Genomic DNA, 25,622 nt, shown 5'->3' with positions numbered 1-25,622 from the left:
TGTTATCAAATTAAGCAGGAATAGGTAAACATAATTTGCTACTCTAACGCACATAATTAAATGATTTAGCCATGAAACCATATGAAAGAACGAAGTAGTAACAATCAAACAAGATACTTTATCATAACTCAATGACTACCGTGGGTTATTTGTAAAAAAAAATAAAGGTGGGAAATGAATGAATGAATGAATGATCGATCAACCAACCAGCTAGCTAGACCTGATAGAAGAAAACTTTAAGGACTTATTGGGCTAATTGCAAGAGTTCCTAGGTGCACTATGAAGAAAAGGCCCTGATGTTACTGGTGATTTTAAGGGAAATGGGTGATGTGGGAGAATCTGAAATAACTGAAATAATTAGATCAAGTAAATCCAATAAAGTACAAATACAGTACATACTGTAAACAGAAGAAAATCCAATTGGCAAGACCTTCAAGAGTGTCAATAAACACTGGGTGTTAGTAAATATATACAATATCAGAATCAAGTAGATTATATAATAGAAAACAAAAAGGTAGACAAATGTACTCCAGTCATCCAGTATACTACCAAGGGCAGATTGTGGAATAGACTATATGGATTAAGCTTAGAAAGCTAAAAGAGGAAGTATGCCAATAAAATGAAATCTAGACAATCAAAATATAAATACAGAGTACAGAGTAACAATAGTTGAAAGGGCCCTTGGATATTTTCCATTCCAAACCCCTGCTCAAGCATGATACCGTATACCATTCATGGACAAATGGCTGTCCAATCCTTTCTTAAAAACCTCCAGGGAAGGACCACCCACTACTTTTGGAGGCAAGCCATTCTACTGGTTAATTGTTCTTGTTATCAGAAAATTTATTCTTAGTTCTAGGTTGGATCTTTACTTGATAATTTTCTGTAATTCCAGTCCTGCCCTCAGGTACTTTGAAGAATAGGTTGGCCCCCTTCTTCTGTGTGATCACCTGATATCTTCTGTGTGATCACCTGACATCTCAATCCAGCCTTATCCAGAAAGTGAATATTTAGCCCACTTCATTTATATGAAACTAAAATTGAGGATATATGAGAAGAGAGAGACACCGAAGAAAACTAAAGTGGAAAAAAGTGAAGCACAATAGTGCTCAGGTAGGAAAACATGATTTAAAGTATACTTTAAAATGGTTTAAAGCTACTGAGATACTAAATTACTACTCTTTCAACACAGACATTATATAGCCTAGAGACAGAAAAAGGTTAGAGTTTATATGTATGGCAGAGAATGTGCAAATTACTGAATTACTGATTTCTTATGCAAACAAGTATCCTAGAAAGAAGCAATATAGGGATAGAGAAATCCCAAATGAATAAGCAGATTTCAGAAAAAGCAGAGAGACCCCAAGAACAGGTAGCTAATATAAGATGGTTTCTTTTTGTTTATAAAGTAATATAAAAAGATGAGTTATCTTTGCTTTAGTAACAACAGCAAAGCTTGTAGTTAATATCAGAATAAGCTAATGGATGTCAGAATATAAAATAATTTTTGGAAAGATCTTATAATGTATAAGAAAGTACTGTAGGAACAGAATTTGAAAGAGTTCAGAATTGCAAAACACACAAGAATCACTTCCAACAATTTTTTTACCAAGAGGCTGAAACATCAATTTAATCCGTGTTGATAACCCTACTTTGTTAGCCAAAAGAAGAGGTCATTTTAAAGAGTTCATTGTGAAAGCAAAAGTGGGGAAAGCAATACCTGATTTTGTGTTAAAATATTAGGAAGTACTAATGCTTTGTGGACATACAGTGGATGACAGAAAGTGAAGTTGGTGGATAATTTTATTTTCTTGGACTCAGAATAAGATAAAGATGGACAACCTTTATCCAGAGAAAGGACATTCTGGGAAGGATGTCAATGATAGATTTCAGCAAGAACATGAGGGATATCCCCAAAGATTGAAGAAAAAAGCTAAAATAATTATTTTCTAGTGCTAATATACAACCATGAAAGCTGAGCATTAAGTAAAACTCAAAGAAAGAAGTTAAATGACTTCTAGAGATGGTTCATATAAGAACAGACTACAAGAAGAACTACGTTGGGACTAATGAAGGCTGATTGTTCCTCTCAGACAGTGACCAGTAGGCAGCAATTCAGACCATTTGGATATGAGATGCAAACAGACGATGAACATAAAATAAAACCATGCTTTGGAAAAGGGAAAGGGGGCATCGAAGGATAGCAAATAAGGTGGATGTATGGTGTAAAAACAGGACAGCATTTGGAGTAGTGCTTTGACCTGAAGACAGGCCAAAGAGGTGAGCATTTGTCTGTATGCTCACCAAGAGGCAAACCCCAATTTGATGTGTCACCAAATATTCCAGCTTAATTAAACTGTGAATCACAGTAAAAGCATATAGATATGATGGGCAAGTAAAAAATTTTGGTTTTAAAGAATTTTGGTTTTTTTGCAGTATAGCATCTGCTTTAGCACACTGCAAAAATGATAATTATACCACATACGTACAGAGTAAATACATTGTTTACTCAGAAATGAATACCAGTTGTTGATTTCATAAACTTCCTATCTAAATTGCATTGGATGGTCTAAATCTTACTTGTCATGAAAGCTTTGTAATATCTTAGGCATTTCCTATTAATTTACTTCCCAGTAAATCAGGAATCTTATTCCTCTTTCGCAGAACCTGCCCTCTGGAACAGCATCTCCCACAAAGTACCTCTCCTGAGAGGATTTAAAGCATTTTTTTTTCTCCTGGAGAAAATGTGTAAAAAGCTTCCTGCAGTGTAAGATGTTGCATGCTTGCTTTTTTTCTTCTTCTAGACATGCATTGGTCCTCTCTGTTTATATTATTATTTGTTGTTTTTAATGCTACCTGTCACTCAGAGTTCTTATAGAGTTAGGGGCCCTTATAAATGTGGCAAATCAACTAGTAGATAAGTGCACAGAGAAGACCATAGTCTTGATGTACTATACTCAGTTCAATGGCTGTATACAACTTCCAAGAAATCTATTAGGTTTGGAAGTCTGAATAAAATACAGGTGGATTTTGCCTATCAGTCTTCTCACAATTGAAAACCTGCCCATTTTCAAAGGAACTTGAAGGTGGTTCGGATGAGACCGAAAGTGCCAGGCAAGAGGGGCTGTGCCGACAGGGGCGAAGAGCAGCCGGGGCATCTCGATCCCGCTCAGTCCCGAGAAAGGGGGGTGGGGGCCGGCGTCGATCCTCTGCGAAGCCAGCGGCGAGGCGGGTTGCTTCCCCAAACCACCTCCCGGTTCCTCCTGTGGGAGCGAAGGTCCTTCTTACCTTAATGTTACAGAAGACCTTGCCCGGGCAGGTGTTCAACCTCGGAGGCTTATCCTCGGTTGCCGAGGCTTTGCTGTTTTCGGACTGAAGCCCCATTATCTGCTCAGACTGCCGAAGCGGCCGCCCCACTTCGCCCTCAGTCCGCGCTGCGTCTCCGCGGCCGGCCGAAGAAATCGCAGCAGCAATCGGATCCCGCGCTCGCTTTGATTCTCCCTTTCCATGAGCCCCTATGGAAAGAGCGGGAGCTGCAGTTCTTATAAGCCTGCCCTACGCTCCGATGTGCTGAGGAGACGTGGCTTTCCCCTCCCTCTTCCCTCGTCTACGTAAAAGCGGTCCGGTTCCCGGCGGCTATTGCGGAGATGCAGGTGCGGGTTTCAGTTCGGCTCTTTCTGGGAACTTTTCGTAGCCCCCCCTCCCGACCTCCCGCTTTGTTTGGCTTTATTTGCAGAGCTTAGGAAGTTGGACGGACCCTATTCGAAACGTCAGCAAAGTCTTCCCCTCCGAGTCCCGACTTCCAATCCGCCGCCGAAGGGAGACACTGCGGGGATCCCGTTGGGGAGAGGGCGTCCCTTCCAGTCTCCGGGAAGCGCGCTCACTCCGCACGCACCTTTCCTACGGTTTCCGGCTTTTTCGCCAACATCTCGATATGCGCCTTGTTTAGTTGAGCGGGCTTTCCTTGAGAACAGTCAGAGATAAGGCAGCGCGCGGCCTGCCTGTGGGGGGCGGGGGGCGCCGAAAGCGCGTGTTAGGGTCCAAGTAGCCCGCGCTTCTTTCCCTCACAGCCTCGGTTAGGAAGATTTCAGCCTGCGACCTGTGACCCGCTGGGCTTTGTTTGCAAACGGCCCGGCGGGGGCACTCTCGCTGCTTGGAGATTTACGCAGAAGTATTGATTGAAGCCGCTTTTACGCAAGGCCGGCAGCTCGGTCTTTCACCAAAACGCCTCCAACGGTAAGAGACACACAGAAAGAGAAGTGCCCAAATCACATGAGCCTCGTGGCTTTTCGAGGTTCCCGGTCCCTATCGAGGAAGGCGACCTGCGTATTCTTACAAATCGTAGAAAATGTCTTGCAATATTTCCCTTTGGCACAGATATCATGGCTTTTGCAACAACAGAATCTTGTTTATTCTTTCATTTAGACTTAGAACAAAATGTTTTTGAAATTTTTTTTTTATTTTAACAACAAAGACAACAAATAAAACCATCTTTCAATTTTACAGTGTGTTGGTTGGGTACATCTATCTTGTGCGCATAATACTGTTATACCTTATACATTTATAAACCATACTAATCAGCATTTTATATCATATTGTTCAAATATATTATCATTGATATTATAATTATCTTTTAAAAACATACCTCATTCTTACTAAGTTATATTCATTCTCTTACTCATTCAAAATTAATTATGGTATATTATAATTATTACCACATATTTCAATTTCTTTTTTTTCTATCTAACCATTCATAGAATAAATCTCAAATCTTATAAATCTATCTTTTTCCTCCTGTTCTCTAATTGCCATTGTCAGTCTACTCATTTCCACACATTCCATTATTTTCTTAATTGTTTCCTCCTTTGTCAGAATTTTCTCATTTTTCCAATTTTGTGCAAATACAATTCTGGCTGCTCTTAATACATTAATAATTAAGTATGTTATCTCTCTATTAGAATCTTCAGGCATAATTCTCAATAAAAATATCTCTGGTTTTAAATTTATGTGTTGTTTTATCATTTTTTCTAACCATCCATGTATTCTAGTCCAGTATCTTTTAGCTTCAATGCAAGTCTACCACATATGGTAATATGATCCAGGTATCTGATGACATTTCCAACATTATGCCGATTTCTCTTTAAACATCTTCGCTATTCTTGCTAGGGCCAAGTGCCACCTGTAAAACATCTTTTACAAATTCTCTTTGTAAGCCACTGACATTGACTTAGAAATTTTTAAATGCTGTTTAATATTTAATGGGCACATGATATGGAATAATCTAAAATGCTTTTTTTTCCATTGCTTTTTAAAAAAAATTATAATTGCATTTTCTTTTTTATGTGTCTTGTTTTTTATTTTGTGGTATTTTTTTGTAAAATTTGTACACGTTTTTAAAACTTAACAGTACAACAGCTAATAAGGACAGAAAGGGTTTTGTGCTTTACTAAAATATGAAACCCATTCTCGAAGATAATGTAATTTGAATCTAGTTTGCTGAATTTACAGGGAAGATTAACTTATCTGGCTCTGGACCAGTGTTTCTTATGCAGGTGGGGAAACTTTTGGAGTTGCTGTCCATTTAAAGTTGCAGAGGTTGACAAACACAGCAGCTGATAAGTACCTATATGAATGAAGCAGATCAATTAAATATTACCCACCCTCAGCATCTAGGCTTACACTGTAGACCCAGGCCTTATTTCAGCTGAATGAGATAATGGGAGGGACTAGTTTATTTCAAACACAAAAGCTACAAATCAACAACCAAAAGCAGCTTATTTTTATGCTATTTTAAACTTTTAAGAAGTTGAACTGTATTTAAAACAAAAGTACTTTAAGCTAAGCACACCCACACGTACTTCCTAGCATTCTATCAATTTCCATTGTGCTGCTTCTTATTCACTGTAGTCACATCCACTTTCCATCATCTTAGTAAGCACATTCTGTTCTCCAGGTCATCCTTTACCAAGAAGAAGTCTACATGAGACACAGAATAGAAAGGAACAGACACATAAGGAATTTGTCTCCAGTGCATAAGCTCTCAGTGTATATACAAGTAACAAGTGATAAATCATCAAATATTTTACAACTGTTGGCAACCTTAAATGCTAATGTAAACAGGTTTACAGGCGATCAAATGTGCACTACCAAATTGGCTGGGCCAACTGAAGTCAAGCATGCTTTGTTGCTTGTTTGGTCTAAGGGGCTTTGTAGGGAATGTCATGATGGGATTTGCAAATAAGAAAAAAAAAGGAATTGGGTTCAATCTTCATTTTTTTCCTGGTATTCTAGGGATGCGCCTGTTTGATTCTAGCCTTGTAAGTTTTTAACTTCTATTACTTAATAGAAAACAGCACCATCATCTTAAAAATTAAGTTTCACTGGTGAACATTTCTTAATGTGCATTGCAGACATGATGTCCCTGTCTTATATTTTAGTGATTCTGTTGTAATTTCTTTAACTCAGTCACCGAGAATCAGTCAGTGTGCAAGTTTAATAAATAAGTCACAAAAGCACCTATTATTATTTCTTCCTTGAAATAGAGCACCACCCGTGGAAATTCAGAGTAAGATCTGAAGTAATAAATTTTCCCCAATGAACCAAGGGACAAATTAATTCTAGCTCAGCAGAAGTTAGTGAGAACTACTTTTAGATCATCCCATAATTGCTTCCCGCCCTCTAATCTCCACTCTTGGCTCTCCCACCCTGGTAATAAAATACAATTGAAACGGTCTCCCATTCAGATCCATTCCTTATCCTGGGCAGGATTGGGAAATAATTACAGTATGTCAGACACAGTGCTCTGTGTACTTCTTCGGGTGTTTTTTTTTAAAGTCCATCCTTTCAATCTTTCAAAAGGCTGAAAAGTTATTCTTGAGGAAGATGATGAAATGATGCAAGTCACGTTGTCTTCATCACGAAGATACAAGCAAGCAAGAATTTTCAGCAGTGACAAGGCCATCATGCTCAGGGTTTCAGTTAAACCTGCAGAACAGTCCTTGCTCATCCTCTTGTGCTGCTGTGGAACTGGAGGTTAAGAGTTCAGCCGTTGAAACTCAACATTATGGGAACACTAATGCTAAAAAGAGTTTCTACAGCAGGGGTGTCAAATTCTCATCTTCACTGTGGCATCATGTGACATATGGGGATTTCCCCCCCTTCACTAAACCAGGCATGGGCGTGGCCGGCATGTGACACATCCAGCCTGTGGGCTGGGAGTTTGACAGCCTTGTCCTACAGTGTTTTCAAGCTGGTTGAGACAGGGTAGTTGAATGAAAACACACACACACACACACACACACACACACACACAAACACCTATCTAAATGAAAAGAAGCACAGAGATGCAATGCATTTGGCATTAATGTTTATGATATGCTTCACTGTGGTTTATTAAATAATCTGTTCATATAACACCTTCAACCATATCCATGGTTTATTTATTTATTACTTTGCACAACCCCAGCAATTTTAGGTGGTTCACTTATAAAAGTGAGGTATGGAAAGCTCTGATCTCCTGCTCCATACTAGAATACAAATTATGCTTTAAAAATAGATTTCAAAACTTGGATTTCAACTCAAGAGAAAAAAAATGACTTGTAAAGTCCTAAGCTCCAATGAACCGAGTTAACCTTGCAGTTTTTCAGGCCAGCGCATGCAAGGCAAGAATTATGTTGGGAAGTCCCAGAGTGTCCCAAAGAAACATGAAGGTTTCACATGCTTCATAGTATCATTATATAATTTGTATCAGTTAAATGATGCAAATGGCATAACATTCATACTTTGTATCAGTTGTGCAACAGTAAAAGCACTTTTTCTCCTTTTTGCCTTGGGATGTTCCTGGATAAACCCAATAGATTCAGATTATGGCTTTTCTCTGCCATAATTGGACTTATTTTCTGTGGAATTCAGGAAACACTGCTTTTCTTTTAAAAAAATAACTTTATTAGATTATTCAATTTTAAAAAATCCTAACAAAAATGAATGTCTAAAATAGAAAAAGAGACAGATAAAGAATGAAAAAGAAAGAAAGCCAAAAGTGTAAAAAGAAAAAGAAATAGAAAAAAGTGACTTCCAATTTTCTTTATAGTAGATGTAAGTATAAATTCACATTAAACACTTATTTTTCAACAGAACTTCCATTTTTTTGTTATCTAGCATTTTTCTAATCATCAAATCCACATCATAATTTTAATTTTTTTCCTATTTCATCCCAAAAATCCAAAAGGGGTTTCCAATCAGCTTTAACATTAGTCAGCCTTCTCTAATCGAAGTTATCAAAAACTCATTTTTTAAAAAAAGTTATAACATTTGTTGACATAGAAATCCCATGAGATTCAGCAGTCTACATGTGCTTTGAGTTTAAGCTTTGAAAGTAAGGGTAAGATACACATTGATTGTTGCCATATAGTATAAAGAGGGTCTATCTGGAATAAGGTCTTTAAAAAACTAATTTAATATAAATAATTTATTTGACATTAAGACTTTTTGATAGCATCTAAATATGCAATTCAACACAATCTCAGGATGGGTGTTGTTAATAGTCTTTTGCTTCTAAAACTCAATATAGAACTTTCATTAAGAAGCTCCTAGCCCTCATGCTTTTGAATATACATATGGAGATATGTATGGAATGCCATTTGAAATGACAGTAAACAACACTATTGCCAATAGATTGTAAGGCCTTTTAAGTAGAAAATTGTCAAACCTGTTCTATGTAAAGCACCATTTTTTAAAAATTGGTTCAATTTAAATTAATGATGGCAATAAAACAGTATTTCCATGTATTTGTTGCCCATGCTATAACTGGAAAAATAACACTGTGGAACTTGGAAGGAAAAATATGTGGAAGAGATAAAACTTTTAGAACTGTCTTTTTTGTTTGTGCACAAACACAAATATACTCAATATGGTATATTCCAGGTACTTTCTATTAATGAATGTCATCTTGCTGGACTGTTAACCTTTTGCAAGACATTGAAGTCATGGCTGTTTCCCCAGGCATTTGGATCAAGGGGGTGGATGAGTTCTCCTATTATTAATGGTAAGTGAGGTTAACTGCTTAGCCTTGGGTGCTGGGAGTTATGTTCCCATACCACTGCTCAGTTTTGCACATGTATGCACAAAATGGTAGACATTATGTTTTCTCATGAGAAAAAATGGTCTGAGCACAGCCTTCTGTGTGCTGGTGCACAAGCCATGGCATTTTAAAGTCTTTTGAGTGTCAGAAGACAAGCTCCATTTCCTCACGGACTGTGCCTTCTGGATGCCAATGTCCACATCTACCCTTCCACTTCTGGTAGCTAGGCCTATTGTGTATAGGATTCATAGTTAAGGATGATTGCGTGACTCCCTTTTGTGTACTTACAGTATAGCACACAGTCTTAGACAGACAAGTCTGTTAGTTGCCAGCTACCTTGACATCTGGCTAATGTGATGAAGGTTAAGAGGCTGTAAGTTCCTCTTTGCTATTTTCTACTGCTTACTTATTTTATTTACTTATTTATTTTGAACCAAGTTTGGGGAAGCAGTAAAGGCATCAGGCTACAAACCCCAGACTGAGTTCTAGTCCTGCCTTAGTCACATGCACATATACTCACACACAATTCAATTTTGAAGGGTATGACATTAATCAATATGAGTCCTCTTGGTTTTAGTTTCTTATTTAATCTTCTTAATTTTAATCATTTTGTGTTATCTTTTTTATCCTTTTACTACTTTGTAGCCTGTTCAGAATCACTGCCACGGAGACGTGGGTGGCACATAAATGTAAACTTAAATAAATAAATTACAAGAGTAGGGCCGTTTGGGGCCAAACCTAAATTTTCCCAAGCTCTGACAAGGTAAATTAATCCAGTCTTCTGGTTTTTCAAACAGACTAACCTCTCTCTAACCTAAGTAAGCATCCTGGCTAACAGGTCCACAAAGATCCACTGCAAACTACAACAAGGAAGAGCTTCAGGTATTTTCACTGCAGTTTCTCAGTTAGCAATATCCTCCATGGATATTTATTATTTTGTCCCTTTTTCCTATGCTGATTGTTAGATAAAGCATGTAAAGGTGATCCTCAAATTACAACCACAACTGAGATCAGAACTTCCATTGCTAAGCAAGGCAGTTGTTAAGTGAGTTGCACCTGATTTTACAACCTTGTTTTGCCATGGTTTTTAAGTGAATCAGTACAGTTGTTTAATGAATCACTGCAGTTATTAAGTGAATCTGTTTCCCAGAACATCACAAACATCTGGCTGGGAAATCACATAGTTCTTAAATCTCCTTGATAAAAACAGCAGAATATAAAAGTAGGAAATAAATAATAAACACTCTGGAGTTATTTTTCGTTAGATTGTTGCCCTCTACATGCTTTTACTGGCTAAATAAGTAACATTTAGGAGACATAGCTGGCATTATCTGAGTCTTCACTGTAGGGGAAAGAGGAGAAGATCTGCTATTTTTATACCATGTTTGTATTATCAAAAGTTATTCCACCTAGGATAAGTAAGTACTGAATACGTAGGCTGTTCTGTTGAAATGATAGCAACCTACAGATTAGCAAACTCTGAGTAGAGAATTGCTCTCTTATTCTCCTTTCTTTTATTTCATGTTGTGTGTGTCGGAGAAGGGATGTGTGGTTTCTTAAGTGAAACAGGTTCCACTATGATGCAAATTTTTAGTTTAAAATATTAACACAATGTGCAGAACAAACACTTCAAATTATAATACATCACAAGCTGGACTAGATGATCTTCATGCTTTTAAAAAATCATCATTTGATGATCAGCATTCATACTGTTATTTTACATAGATGAGCCAAACCATATTATTCTTTCATTTTTTTACATCACTGTACTAAAGTGTCTATAGACCAAATGTAAATCTGAAACTGTCATCATTAGGAACCATCTCAGCAAAATAGCAAGAAAATATCCCTGGAGGTGCAATCAATCTCCAAATGTTGCTGAATAGCAACAACAATATTCAGCATTGAGCTTGCATTTTGTGTGTGTGTGTGTGTGTGTGTGTGTGTGTGTGTGTTTCATTACATTTTTCAAAAACGTCTTCCTTTTTAAGATCCTTGTTTCTCCATAGTCATTTTTAATTCTTTTTAAAGCTCCATAGTCTGTGGGTTTCTTTTTTATTATGATGATGTGCCATCAAATTGTTTTTGACGCCTAGTGACCACAGAAATCTGTCTGTGGTATTAGGCCACCGAAGGCATAAAACTGATTTATTGTAGCTATAGGATGAGTAGAAAGATATTTCAGATTCTTTTTATTATTGTTTGTTAAGTTGTGCTGACAGGGTACCTAGCAGCAAAAATAGACGAGTTTAACCATATAACTCTTCCACCTTTTACAATGCTGTAGGGACCGCTGGTTTTTGTGATGTTAAAGATTCCATCTTTACACAGGAGCAAAAGCATCTTTATGCCAAGGTATGCTGGTAGCACTATGACTAGAAGGGCAGCATGTTACAACACTAAGATAAAGATGAGAAAATAAGATAAGAAAGGAAAGGAAGCTCCCTGCAACACATACCAGATTTATTGGACATTGATAAAAAGCCCTCTGGTAAAAAATGCAAAGAACAGAAAGAGTATCTGGAAATTTATAATATATTGAACTATTTGTAATTTATAGGTTTCCTTATTCTGAGTGGCACAAAGAATAAAAATATCAAAAATACAACAGTAAAAAGTACAATAGCATTAGAGTGAAATAAAACAGGGATCCCCAACCTGTGGCCACGGCCCATTAGTGGGCTGTGAGGGGTACATCCTCACTTGTCCAAGCAGTGAGTGATAGGAGAACAACAAAGGAGATTCTCAGGGACCCAGCTCATAGAGACTGACCTCTAAGTCTGGGATGTGTCATCACTTCAAACCTAGTTAATCTGAAGCACAGTTAGAGAGCTAGACTTTAAAAATATCAACAGTTTGCTGATGTGTGCCTCAGTTCAGACAATAGGCTTAACAAGATCAATTATACACCTAATTGGCAGTTTTAGCTTTGGTTACAGATCATTGGTTGCAAGGGTGGGAGCTTATGTTGTAAGAACTCAAATCATTTGTTTAGTTTATGATTTACTGAAAGTCCCCTTTTGAGAATACAATGGGTCTACCAACTTTCTCCAGGAAATGCCTGATGTCTCATGAATCTCTGAGCCATGAGAGCCTTGGAAGAGTATCATGGCATCTCTATTATGGTCCCTCAAACACCTCACCCCACCAAACAGGTAGAAAGCAACAGCCTTGGATTGGCTGTTGGGGAGTAAGCTGTTGTGCTTCTAAGTTTTTCGGCTATTCTTCTTTCACTAGTTTTTATATTCTTGGAAGAATAGGCATGGAAAAACAGGACAGCTGATTGCAGTTTGGGATTCTTACACCTGAGAGAAATTCTTGGCAGTGCCAAAAGGGAGTTTTAAATGTTCTACTCCGGATTGTGGTGGATTAACAACAGACCTAGGCAGATGCTTAGCTTGGACAATGGCAGGGACTGATTAACCAATCCCTTGTTTTCTTCTTTCCCCATTTAAACCAGAGTTGCAGTTCTCTAGAACAGTGGCCCCCAGCCTTTTTTGTGCCACGGCCCGGTACTGGCATCACAAAATGATCCGCGGCATCAGCACACATGACAAGGCAAGGTGAGCCGAGCGACCCCAAAGCAAGAGCCCCCCTTTTTGGCTTCATTTGTTCAACTAGGACCCATCCAACAAAGTGGAAAACTTGTCCTTCCACCAAATCCAAATTAAATTTGTTTTCGCTCAGTTTTTTTTTAACAGCGGCACCCCATCTGACCCCCCCACCTCACGGCGCTTACCCACCCACTTGCCTTGCAATGAAAAGATTCTCTCGCAGAAGCAGCACAACCAACTCCCTGATATCCTCCTACACGGCCGTTTGAATTTAATCTCGCGCCTGGAGGTCACGTGAGCTACACGGCCCTGCCCGATTAGTGCAGCCGGGAGCTTGAAATTAGTCAATCAGGAAGCAAAATTTTTTTACTCGGCTCACTCTTTCTGTCCAGGGCTCAGCAGCCTGTGTGGTTCTTTTGAAAAATGCCTGCCGGCTGTTACCATTCCCCACACACCCCACTTCCCTCAGGGCTAACCGCCCAGATTGGCTATTTTTTGCATATAAAGTTTTGTATCTGCCTATATCCTGGTCCTACCTCTTTTTTTTTTTTTTTTGTTCTGTAATTTGTGAGTTCCTTTTTGGGGGAACGAATGTAGCAGAACTTTATGCAGTTCATTTTTTGTATTTTCATTTTGGGAGAAGAGAAAGAAGAAAAATTGGAGTCTTTAAAAAAATCTTTCTCATTGAAACAAGATGGCGGTGCCCAGCAAACCGGCGGCCCGGTAGAAAATGTTCCACGGACCGGTACCGATCCGGGGACCGGTGGTTGGGGACCCCTGCTCTAGAAGCATAAATTCTAGGAATGTGTGAGTAGACAATAGGTTGCCAGAAAGGCTGCACCTTGTAATCCTAGATGGGTCTGACTGAGAAAACCAGAGTTCCCCCTGACTTTTCTGCAAAGGCTGCTAAAAGACCGTACCTGAAACGTCAAAGAGGCTCTTTTTATTAAGATTTAAACATTTCCTTGAAAAATGAACCATGTTAATAACATTCTGTTCAACCTGAGCATATTTTAAATAAGAATGACTAAGGTCAGCTAACATTCTATTCTATTCAGGAGCCTTGTCTCTTGAAATGTTGGTTCAGTGACTCAGTGCTGTACACATGTGTTTTTATGCAGTAGGCATTCTCACCTGTTGTGAGTCAACTGTTAACAAGAAAAACAGCAGCTTCAAGCACCCATCTTGAACAAAAGTCTAGATGCCCTCCAGGTAATGTAGATTTCTGTTCTCATAACTTAGAGTGAGCACAGACAATTATGCATCAAGCCTGAAAAGAAGCAATTTAGAACGAACTCCATGGCTTCCCAGCTAGATGATCCACTTTTAACCTGATAAATCATTAAAATACTGGTAGCACTTCTATATTTTTCATAATCATTCTATCATCAATGTGGAAGGAATAAAAACCAGATCAACGATCTTGGCATAAAAAGCAATGATTACACTGTGTTTATTTGGGCTTCCATACTTGTAAATCTTTTGAATTTTTATTACTTATTATCAAAGGCTTCTTCCTTATTGGGTGATAACTTTTTCATTCTACTCCAGATGTCAGCTCCATATAGCATTTTAGCCATCACCTTGCCTTGGAATATTTTAAGTGCAAGGATTACCACCTTCATTTCTATGGTGACTATGATATAATTTTAGTCCAATTATTAGCTGGAGAAGATGCTTATTGATATCTATCCCTACAAAATGTTAAATAATACCATGGGGTATTTAACATGATTAGCTAAACTTTGTTATTGGCTAAGTGGTAACAAGATCTGAGGACTAGTGATTGTTTCAAAAATTTCATGGAGAAACTGGGTTTAAGGACAGATTCGTAAGAAATGATAGGAACGCTTTTATTGAGCAACTGTTCCAAAAGATAATTCCAAGCACAAAAAAAGCAAGAGTAAAGGACAAATTCTTTTGTGGGCTCAAGAGACTTTGGGATAATGAAGCACAATGTAGCTGGGAGAATGAGGACTCCATGCCAGAATGTATTGAGGTAGATGTTAAGAGTTTTGAGATGAAGGACAAATGAAGGATCTAGGAACTTGGATCATTGTAAAATAATCCTTGACTTATGACCATAATTGAGACAAAAATTTCTGTTGCTAAGTAAGACAGTTGTTAAGTGAGCATTTTTTACCTTTCTGGCCACAATTGTTAAGTGAATCACTGCAGTTGTTAAGTTAGTAACATGGTTGATAAGTGAATCTGATTTCCTCAGTGTCTTTGCTTCTCAGAAGGTCCCAGAAGGGGATCACATGACCCTGGGACACTGCAACCATCATAAGTACATGCCAGTTGCCAAGCATCTGAATTTTGATCACGTGACCATGGGGATGCTACAGTGTGTGAAAAAATGGTGAGAAGCCACTTTTTTCAGTGCCATTGTAATTTTGAATGGTCACTGAATGAATGATTATAAGTTGAGGACTTACCTTATGTTCTGCAGTAGATTAAAGAGAGACATGTTTGTATTGTTATTTTTATTATGTTGGGCATCTCCCAGGTTTAAGTTTTCTCTGAGAAGCTTTAACAAAACCGGATTTTGTTCTTTGACCTCCAAAGCTGAGGCTTTTTCTTATTCAATTCCCACTAGTGCCATGTTTTCCTGAAAATAAGACCCAGCTGGAAAATAAGATCTAGCATGATTTTTCAGGATGCTCGTAATATAAGCACTATCCCAAAATAAGCCCCCATTAAGATTGTCAACCAGATGGACGCATTTAGTGCTGTATTTCCCCAGAAATAAGACCTAACTGGAAAATAAGCCCTAATGTGTTTTTGGGAGCCAAAATGGATGCATTTATTGGAGTACTCTTTGTGGCGGCCTGCACCTAGCATTTCAATAGCATGTCAAGACATCCATTGGAGAACGGTGGAGCCAGGATTAAGAAGAACATTTCAATTCAGTTCAGATTGTTTGCTTGCTTATTTAATGCATTTACTGTGATTGTTCCTTATGTTTTTAATAATTTTCCCTTACAGTTGTATTAAAAATTCAACTGAGTATTTCTGAGAATTCTCAGGAACAGTCTAAATTGAATCAGCAATGGCTGGGGATCATGGGAAGCGGGAGTAGTTATTCTCTGATATCCTATATATGCTCCTGGTGGATTCCGTTGTCAGAAATGGGATGCTGAATCATACAGGTTTTGATCCTCCCTTATCTTCTTATAATTACTTTGAATTTCCACAGCTCTTGTTACATAATATGTTTTTCTGAGGAACAAGAAAAAACAGAAGTGAATTCCAGAATGCTTCTTTGTGCGTCATTTTGCATTTTCACACAATTCAACAATTCAAAGAATCATGACAAGCTTCTGAAGCATCAGCTAAATATTAAATAGTTGACAGTTTGGAAGCCAGACAACTATCTCCTGCTTTCTCTTACCCTATGCCCATTTGGCAATGGTGGTGGTGGTCGGGTGTGTGTGTGTGAGGGGAGACAGCTTTTGCTTTGCAATCCTTCTAATAGATTGTATTCTGAGTTCCCAGCTTTTATTTATCACTTGCCACAGGAAGCAAGCTAAAACAATCATGTGAAAGATAATGTTCTGAAGAATTTTAAAGTGATCTGTGACAGGATATTTTCTAAACCAAATAACTGCGATGTCTGAGTTTTCAGAATAAATACTTTTTACCTAATTTCTCTGCATAGAGAGATGACAATGGCGGTAGTGCTTCATTTAATACACTATTTTAATGTAAGTTTTTACCAATTGTAATATGTTAATGTTTTAGTTGTTTTTGTTGTTGCTGCTGCATGCTGTTTTTGTTTTTTAAGCAGGACTATATTAATATTTTAAATAAAATGGGTTGTAAAGTAGTGCATGTATGCCTATGGATGTCAAAAGAGTATTTGATTTAGTATTAGAGAAAGGCTGATTAGAAAAACTGTATAGTTGTTAAGAAAAATTGGGATGGTATGAAAGGATTCAGGGATTTCAGCTCCCTGAAACTCCACATTCAAAGATTTGTGGATGATCCTGAATCTTCATTGTGTTCCTTGTTTCTGATTGGATTTCCCTAAGCCTGTAGCCTTTCTGATTACCTTAGATTATTTTAGGAAGTCCTCAATTTACATCAGTTCATTTAGTGACCATTCAAAATTGGAACAACATTGAAAAAGTGACTTATGGCCATTTTTCACACTTATGACCATTGTAGCATCTCCAAGGTCACCTGATCAAAATTCAGATACTTGGCAACTGACGCATATTTATGACGGTTACCGTGCCCAGGAGACAAGTGATCCTCTTTTGCAATCTTCTGACAAAGCCAACGGGGAAGCCAGATTCACTTAACAACCATCTTACTAACTTAACAACTGCAGTTATTCACTTAACAACCGTGGCAAGAAAGGTTGTAGTATAGGACAAAACTCACTTAACAAATATCTCACTTTGCAATAAAAATTTTGGGTTCGATTGTGGTTGAAAGTCTAGAACTACTTGTACAACAAGCCTCATCTTAGCAGTGCGGAGTGTAAGCCAAAGAGGATCCAACCACAAAGCAACAGTCTCCGGATATTCTAGAATCATACTGCTGAAATTTGACAAGAAAAGCACCAATATTGGGCATTTTCTTTCTTTCTTTTAATCTTGTTTGGAAAAAATATAGGACAAACCTGTTATCATTGGGTCAGTGGTGGGATTCAATTTTTTTCACTACAGGTTCTGTGGGGATGCCTTGGTGGGCGTGGCAGGGGAAGGATACTGTAAAATCTCCAGTCAGAGGTGGGATTTGCCGGTTCTCTGAACTACTCAGAATTTCTGCTACCGGTTCTCCAGAACTGGTCAGAACCTGCTGAATACCACCTCTGCATTGGGTGCTGTATTTTATGTAGCCCTTTAATAAGCCTAACCAGAAAACATCTAACATTTGCAATCCCCTGCTCTACTACAATCTTGAAGAGCGCAACATTTAAAAGTGAAAAGGTATCCCACAACTGCAAGAGGGTTCCTCACATTTGCCGAAATGGTTTGGTAGTTTTAAGTGCCCCTTAGTTACAAAAAAGGGTGGCCTGCAGAGCATAAGAGTGCCACCTAGTGATCAGGAAGTTTCCTTTTATGAATAATGGCAAGAAATCAACCCATCAAGCTCCTATCACTAGCTAATCAATGGGCTGAAAAAGCATGCCACTGATTACATACTACAGTACTAGAAAATTGATGTATGTGAGAGAAAGAAAGGGATAAGAGGTAGGTGTGTATGCGCAGATGCACAAGGTAATATGGGACATACAAATGCAGTCTTGGATTCCCATTTAGCATCTTGCTTCACCTTCAGGGCTTAAAATATTACTCACTCAGCTCACGTACAAGGGTAGATTAAATGTCTCACAACAGCTGACAGTTTCAGAGTTTCTTTCAAGTAGTTTGCTGAGAGGGAATGCTGAATTTGAAGATACAAATGTTTGCGAAAGGAGGGATGCACTAAGGTATGGCATAGCAGAAGGAAGAATATATTCTGGCTATCGGAGAAATGTAGAGAGGAATGTTTTGCCAAACAAGCATAGCATCCTGTGATTAAAATGAGTTAAAAATCACTAGAAAGTTTATCTTCTACCTGTATAGTAGATGATCTGCTTCAGTCTGATTTTTTGGGGGGCGTGAAGAGGGTTGCGTTACTCAAAGAACATTTGATTGCTTTCTCCCTTCATTCTTTCCTTGAATAAATATGCCCAGTTGCTTCAGCATTTTTTCATAGTTCTTGCATTCCAAACACTCCTTATCTTTGGTCTTTGAACTTTTATTCATTTGTCAATGCCTTTTGTGAGGTGTACAACACCAAAGAGTATGGCAACTATTTTGGAGAAAGTTTGCTCAGAACAGAATGCTATAACCTTTTTTTTTATACCTTTCTCACAATATTTCTTACTGTTATGATGTCTTTAATGCCCACATTCAGGATCTGAGCCTGCAATCTTGAGTGATCTGAGAGAGGTACCAGATAATGTTTGTAGTCTCAGAGTGTTCTGCTGAAAGGAATCAGAAACATTCAGTATGAAGCATCTGGCTTGATTAATCATGTAATTAGTAGACGACTGAACTACCTATAGTTGTGCCTTCAGACCTGAGCTTCTGTAAAATCATATACATGATATCAGGCACCAAGAACTGGAAAACACATCACTCCATTCTAGATTAATCTACATTTTCCCCTTGGTTGTAGCCTGGATTTAATATTTATTAACATAAATGAAAATGGTATTTGACACATTTGACACAACTTCACACTTCAGGCTCACTAAAATGTTATTTTTCCAGTTATTTTTTTTTAACAAATTTTATTCAGTTTTTCACATTAAAAACAAAAATCTCTTTTTAGTGGACAACATATTTCTGGGTCATCACCTTTACATACAAATATGACAGCAATTATACATTCATATATGCATACTTTCATTCTATTATTACCTTTTCCATTCCAAATTTTCAGTAAGGAGACAAACAAACACATTAATTCTAGCCTCTTTCATTAGTCTCAATCGAAACATCTTTTTGTTTCATTTCAATTATTTCAAATATAATCCTTTAATATTTATTTTAAAAATAAATATAAATATAAACAATATGTGTTTGCCTAATAATAATAATAATAATAAAAGTTACCAATGTCTCTCCTTGCTTTTAATAGTTTATATTAACTTACTAATTTAGTTGGTTCTTTAGTCTGTCATATTCCCTTTCCATTACACATTCTTTTTATAAATTCTAGATTCATACAAACGTTAACACTAAAAAAAAAAAAACAAGTACAGGTTTCCCCCTTTTACTGTTTTGAGTGTGACACCTCAATGATTAAAATATACCTTTATTCCCTCATCTTGATTCCCAATAAACCATTATTTTTAAGAAGCTACAAGAATAATCATTTCATCTTTTCATTTGGATTCCGCAGCATATTTCCCCCCTTGATTTTTAATAAGAGTTATCAATATCTATATTACCCTATTTTCTAAATATTTTTAATTGCAGAAATATTTTTATTACCCCTTGTCACCCTGCAGAATCCCCTTTATAATTCATCAACCCCCTTTTTAATTCATTATCTCTGAAAAAACAATTTCTTTTCAACATTTTACTATTTCTGTATTTCTTTATTTCATGCACCTGTTTCTTACTGCTTCTCCTCCCCCTCTTTTCCCCATATCTTTTCTCATTCCAGTTTATATCCCTCTCTTTCTTAATATCTTCCTTTCCCCTCTTCTGCTGGGTCTTTCTGCCTTTTTTGACTTCACAGGTATTCCCCCTTTTGATTGCCTTCTTAAATTTCAACTTTTTAATCTTTCTTCTTTCCCCACTTCTTTGGAGTGTTCTTTGTGTTAATTGTCTATTTAAAATGTCTTCTCCTTGAATCGACTCCTCCTCCTCTGAAGCTCTTTCTTCTTGTTCTTCAATCGCCATTTCCATTTTTTCTAACACAGAGCAAAGTGATTCGCCTCTTTCCTGTAGTAATTCTTTCATATTTTTAAATTCCATTTTTAATTCCCGAAGAGATATCATCATTACACATTCTTATATTTTATGATCGTTAAAGTCCACACACACACAAAAAAACCACTTTTACTTTCCTTTTTTCTTCTTTCAATTTTCTAAAGTTCTCAGTTATTCCAGCCGAGGGTCTACACCAAAAACATCAATCAATCCAACAGTCAGTCTTTCCCTGCTTTTTTCTTTATTCTGGTTCTGCTTTCACTTTCTCAGATTCTTACTTTGTTTCAATATTTCTTTAATGTTATATCCACATATGTTCATTCAGAAACAGGATGCTTTCTTCTGTTTGAGCTCAAGTTTTTGTCAAAAGGTGGCACTCTCCATTATACAAAATCTTCACCTTTTCCCCCTATTTTTTTATTTAGGGTTTTTCGAACCTCAATATTCCAGCACAGTCCATTCTCCAATTTGTAAACTTTATTATTATTATTTTTTGACAATCTTAAGTCCACCTTTATTTATGCCTGTTTATTCCCAAAATATTTTAGTCCAATTTAGTTAAATCTTTAGTTCCAGCTTCTTCCTTTCCTGGTACGAAGCCCCGCTTAGCTGTCAAAAATATTTTCTTTTGTTCCCCTGTCCCTTTGTAATTTCACCACTCACTTTTCTTTTCTTAAAAATTCCATGTTACCTTAATCCCAGGGTACTTTTGTTTTGTTGTATTGCCCAGTTGTCCTGGTTCAGATGTTATCCATCTCTTTCTTCCCTCCTGCACAAAGCTTAATCCAGCTGAGTCCTCCTCTTTGGGGTGGCCATTTTAAACCACCGCTGCAGTCGTCTTCAGGGGGGGGGAAGACCAAGCCCAGGGGGGAGATGCGACTCCCCTCAACCTGGCTTGCAGCTTCCCCTTACTCTGCCGCCCCTCCAAGGCAGCTTCAGCCCCTAATCATAATAATCAGGGCTCTCCAATGAAAGAGCATGGAGCATAGCCACAGAGAGTCATGATCTATGGTCCGTCAATGAGGAGGCTCTGCCTTCTTCCCTCATTTTTTTCCAGTTATTTTTGTTGGGTTTATTATTTGCCAGGTTATTTTAATAATCTTTTCCAGGCTCTCTGATGCTTTTTTCTCTCCTACCCATGGTATTTCATGTTTCATTCCACAAGTTCTCAAATATTTGGGTTAATGCTTAAAAGACCAAGTGTAAGATGGTGAAATGACTATCAGTGGAAATTAGTCAACATTGCAAGTTCCACTCCCATAATATAGAGCCTATATTTTCTTGAGTCCTTTGCAAAATGAAACTAGTTACATTACTGTTTCCTGATGAGCAATCTTTATTATACATCATGTTGCATTTTAAATTTAGCCTCAAGAGTTGGATTCCTTGAACATTTTCAATGACTAAATAAGGGATTTAAAAAAGAAATATATTAAAAGGTTGCAATCTTTTTACCATACTTTATGAGAATGTTTCAATAATGCTTCAATTTATTTTATCCTGGTAATGATTTTTGTATCCATGTAATGTTGTTCAATTGGATGTGTAGTTCTTCAGTGCAGAGACATTTTGTGATTCCCTCTCTAAATAATTTTGGCTACTATTGAAGTCCAAATCATTGGGTGTTGGACTTACTGTAATTGAAACATATTTATGCTATCTGAGAAGGTATACTCTGCCGTTACATTTTTAAAGATGTGAAATAAAATAATAATTAAATCATGTGAGTCAGGATTACCTAGGACAAGCCCATTATTACCATCGACACCATTAATTTCTTCTATATTCAAGAAGGTATAGGTTGAAATCAAATACCAAAAGGCAAGGGGACTCCAATTTGGACTAAAAGTCAAGGAGCCCAGCAAGGAATCTAATTGGGAATTAAGGCAGGTAGCACACCAAAGGGATAACCAGCTTGTTTCAATGGAAAGATCTATTATTCCTCCTCCTCCTGCTCTTTTTCAAATAAATTCTTTTTATTGTTTAGTGGAAGTTGAATTGCAGTTAACAATATCTGGGAAACAGATATTTTAAGAAAAAGATCTGAAACAATTTTATTAATAGGGAACATGAGAAAACAAAAATACTAAAATTGAAATAGGACTGAATGAAAAGTAAGAGTCCTTCTAAATTTTTAAAAGCATGTTCTTTTACCATGGAGCAAAAGATCTAAACAATTTCATTAACAGGGTACATGAGAAAACAAAAATATTAAAATTAAAATAGGACTGAATGAGATTTAAACAGTAACAGTCCTTGTAGTTTTTTTTAAAGCACATTCTTTTATTGTGGAGCAAAGATTTATGATCAATTTGTATTTCCTTTGTAAAGAATAATATATATTTCTTAATATACCCATTACATAAGAAACCTTTGGTGGAAAAAATGCTGTTCCTGGTTTGCTCAGAAAAAAATAATCAGTGTCGTTATCAAACTTATTGTAAGACATGAATGATTTCAGGAAATATTGCCACATATTTCCCTTTGAGGCAAAAACCATTGCTATGGGAAAAAAAGGAAGCTGGAAGCAATTTTTTTTTTGAGTGTTTTCGTTTTGGGTACATTTTTTTCAGATGTACTGGGTATTTTGTTAGAACATGGAGTATATAATTGATGACCCTTTACCTAAACACAATTGCTTTATTTTGGTTCATATAACTCAGTTTTTGTGGATTCCAGTCTGTGGATGGATATGTTCTTCTGTTATTCCTTCTCTAGCTATTTTTTTCCCAATTTATATTTGTTCATCTTTTATCTACTTTCACAGATACATGCAACCTGCCTGAGTCTCTGAGAGACAGCTTGCATTGAGACAATAGTCTGTATGTTTTTCTCCTTGCAGATCTATTTTTCTTATGACATAGTGAAGCTAGAAATTAAAAACAGATAAAAATGTCTTTTTAATGTAGTGGAACTATGGGAAAGAACAATAAAGTATGGACTATCTAGAAGCCTAGGGCTGAGGACTTGGTTTCAGTGGCAGCATTCTTAAAATTTAGAATCCTAGGATTGGACCGGAACTTGGGGGGTCTAGTCCAGCCCCTTGCTTGAGCAGAACATAGCAACCCACAAATGAGAAAAGGAATGAGAGAAGTAGATTTATCCAGGTGATTCTGTTTCTGTTGTTATTATGTCTGCTGCTAGGAAAGGGCTGAAAAGAGTTCAGGTCATATGCTTTCTTTGGGCAAACTCACACACCACAGATAAATCCATCCAAGGTAATGCAAATGTTGGGAAAGAAGACTAAAGGCTGATTTGTCATTTAAGTTCATTGGTACCTACTGCGATGAAGGTTTGTCTTTGTCTGGAAGCATAATAAATATGAATTTGGCTAGGATTACAAGCTATACTTTTTGAATAAAGAATTGTAAGACTTAATGCAATTGTAGGGAAAGTATAATCTATCAAATTCTATGCCCACAGTGTTATTTAAGATCATTAAAAACCAGTAACAGCAAGTCACTTATTATAAAAATGGTTTGTCTAAAACACCAATAAAGCCTGCATAACTAAACTAGGGCTCATAGTTTTAGACAACCAATGTCCCATTGGTTTTCATTGTTCCAGCCATTGTTTGGTTTGTTGCTTGGGAATAGTAAGATTATAGTGCAACCTATCTGTGTGGTGCAATTTTGGAAAGATTGTGATATTATATCATGGACTGTTACAAAATTCAGTATATGGAGTAGTAGTGTGGATATGTGAGTCATAAATTAATAAGAACTGGATAAATTCATATTAAGAAGCATGTCATGTTTGCAGGATACTAAAAAGTAAAATAGCAAAGAAATACTAATAAATAAATAAAAATTTGAGATCATTCCATAGCTAGCAGATATAATTGTATGAAATAAACTAGAAAAATAATTAGCCTAGGTTTATAATTTCTGTTAAACATTCTGTTTCAGGAATATGAAAATAATTTGGTCCATGGAAAAATAATAATTTGCAAGGTTTAACTGTTGATAATTGAAAGATGAAAATCTTTGAGACTATCTTTGGAATAATGAGAAGCACTTGACTGGTTCCAATATTTTCAAATAAGATATTATTGTAATATATTCTTCTTTTAAAGGAATTTTAAAAACAAGGCATTACTTATATGATTCAATTTGAAAACCTTAAAACAAAAAATTCAAAGCACTTGCTGGGCTTTATTTACCAAATAAGGCCTAGCAAGGCCAAATAGCTGGTGACATATGACCCATAAACTAAAAGTGTAAAAATTGTATCATTAAATTCATGCAGAATTTTAGGCAGAATAATTGATAAGCAACAATGGGTTTTTCAATAGAAAAATATACTGTATATTTACCGTTAACATAACTGTCAGAAAAAAAACAGTATACTGTAAGATGTTTTACTAATGGTTTATCCCTCCAGTACTGACTTTCTGACTTTCTTCTCCCTCATCCCTCTGTCTTACAGGCTTCTAATCTTGGGAGAAGTATTCTCAGATTGATCAGATTATAATAAGAATCTGACTCTGTGTTGAATTCCTTAAACAAAGCAAACAAAGTCTCACCCTAATCAACACAGGCAAACCCTGTCCACTCATAAGTGGCGCCAAAAAGGCAATAACACAGACTATTTTGTGTTCCCTATTAAATGGCTTAGTGGGGAAAAAACACATGACTCAATCCAAAGTACTTTGAGCAATCTAAGATGCCATTTTCCACAGCAGTTTTTCCTGTTACTTGACCCCTTAATTCTATACCCTTTTAATCTGTTTCCAAAGAGAGGCACTGATGGGAATGCCTCTCCTAAAAGCTTTTCCTTGCTTATCCCCCACCTTCCCTTCAGTATCATTTCTTAACTAAAAACATAAATAGTCACTCAGCTGCTCAATTCAATGGAAACAGACAGCAGCCCTCACCTTCCTGGAGGTGAACTCTTCCTGACATCTCTTCTCAATAATCGTTCTTGAACAAAAGAATTCTGAAAGCAATCATTTCCTACTGTGGAGTTTCCGCGCTTGATTGACTATTTATTTTAAAAGCTCTAATAGTAGCTAATTACAGCAAGGCGGCATTCTGGAAACTGTTTCTCAATTATTTTAGAAAAATGGCAAAATGAAAAAGCAAATATTTATCAAAGAAAGGAAGAGGGACCCCCCTACAATTTGTTACCATTGCTCCCTAATGGAACTTCAGTTATAAAACAAACTTACTTTCACAGCCAGCATATTAGAAAAACAAACAAATAAATGAAGCCTAATGACAATTTTAGTTCAGTACTCATTCTAGTAGTCTAGACATGAACCTGCCAGCAGAAATAAGTTTTTCTCCTTTCTTAACCAACCAGTTTTGTAATATGAGGCCTGAGGAAGGGTTCTGGAGCCCTTGAAAAGTTGCTCGTTCTTTTGACTGTTTCAGATAAATTTCAATAATGGGGATATTCAAATATGGATTTAGGAGGAGTTGAGGCGAGGATCTACAAAACTATGGTGTCTTTTTACTGTGTATTTAATTAATTTAATATCTTGAAATAATTATACTCTAGCCTTCAGAAATTATGAACAGCTGGGAACTTTTCCACTGCATGTGG

General features: G+C 36.9%; 1 protein-coding gene and 1 long non-coding RNA gene across 7 annotated transcripts in view; both read right to left on the bottom strand.

Annotated features, from left to right (window-relative positions):
• Window positions 1-4,307, bottom strand: part of SLCO2A1 (solute carrier organic anion transporter family member 2A1) — a 62,935-nt gene extending 58,628 nt beyond the window's left edge. Inside the window, exon 1 of one of the 3 annotated variants that reach the window (XM_026701407.2) lies at window positions 3,289-4,307. In XM_026701407.2, coding sequence (XP_026557192.1) covers window positions 3,289-3,384 — 96 coding nt within the window. In that variant the 5' untranslated portion in view covers window positions 3,385-4,307. The remainder of the gene's footprint in view (window positions 1-3,288) is intronic. The other 2 variants (XM_087933115.1, XM_087933114.1) reach the window with 2 other exon arrangements.
• Window positions 4,308-4,447: 140 nt separating this feature from the next.
• Window positions 4,448-25,622, bottom strand: part of LOC148125844 (uncharacterized) — a 40,809-nt gene continuing 19,634 nt past the window's right edge. Inside the window, exons 4-5 of one of the 4 annotated variants that reach the window (XR_015743555.1) lie at window positions 18,517-18,616; window positions 4,448-5,976 (exon numbers count right to left, since the gene is read on the bottom strand). This is a non-coding gene — a long non-coding RNA (uncharacterized LOC148125844). Of the gene's footprint in view, window positions 5,977-15,560; window positions 15,856-18,516; window positions 18,617-25,622 lie in introns of those variants that run through there. The other 3 variants (XR_015743556.1, XR_015743552.1, XR_015743553.1) reach the window with 3 other exon arrangements.

Source organism: Pseudonaja textilis, chromosome 4 (genome assembly GCF_049901715.1).
Source record: "Pseudonaja textilis isolate UNSWEBS1 chromosome 4, rPseTex1.2, whole genome shotgun sequence".
Lineage (NCBI taxonomy): Eukaryota > Metazoa > Chordata > Lepidosauria > Squamata > Elapidae > Pseudonaja > Pseudonaja textilis.
Note: the sequence above shows the minus strand (reverse complement) of the source record. Positions and strands in the feature narration are given on the sequence as shown.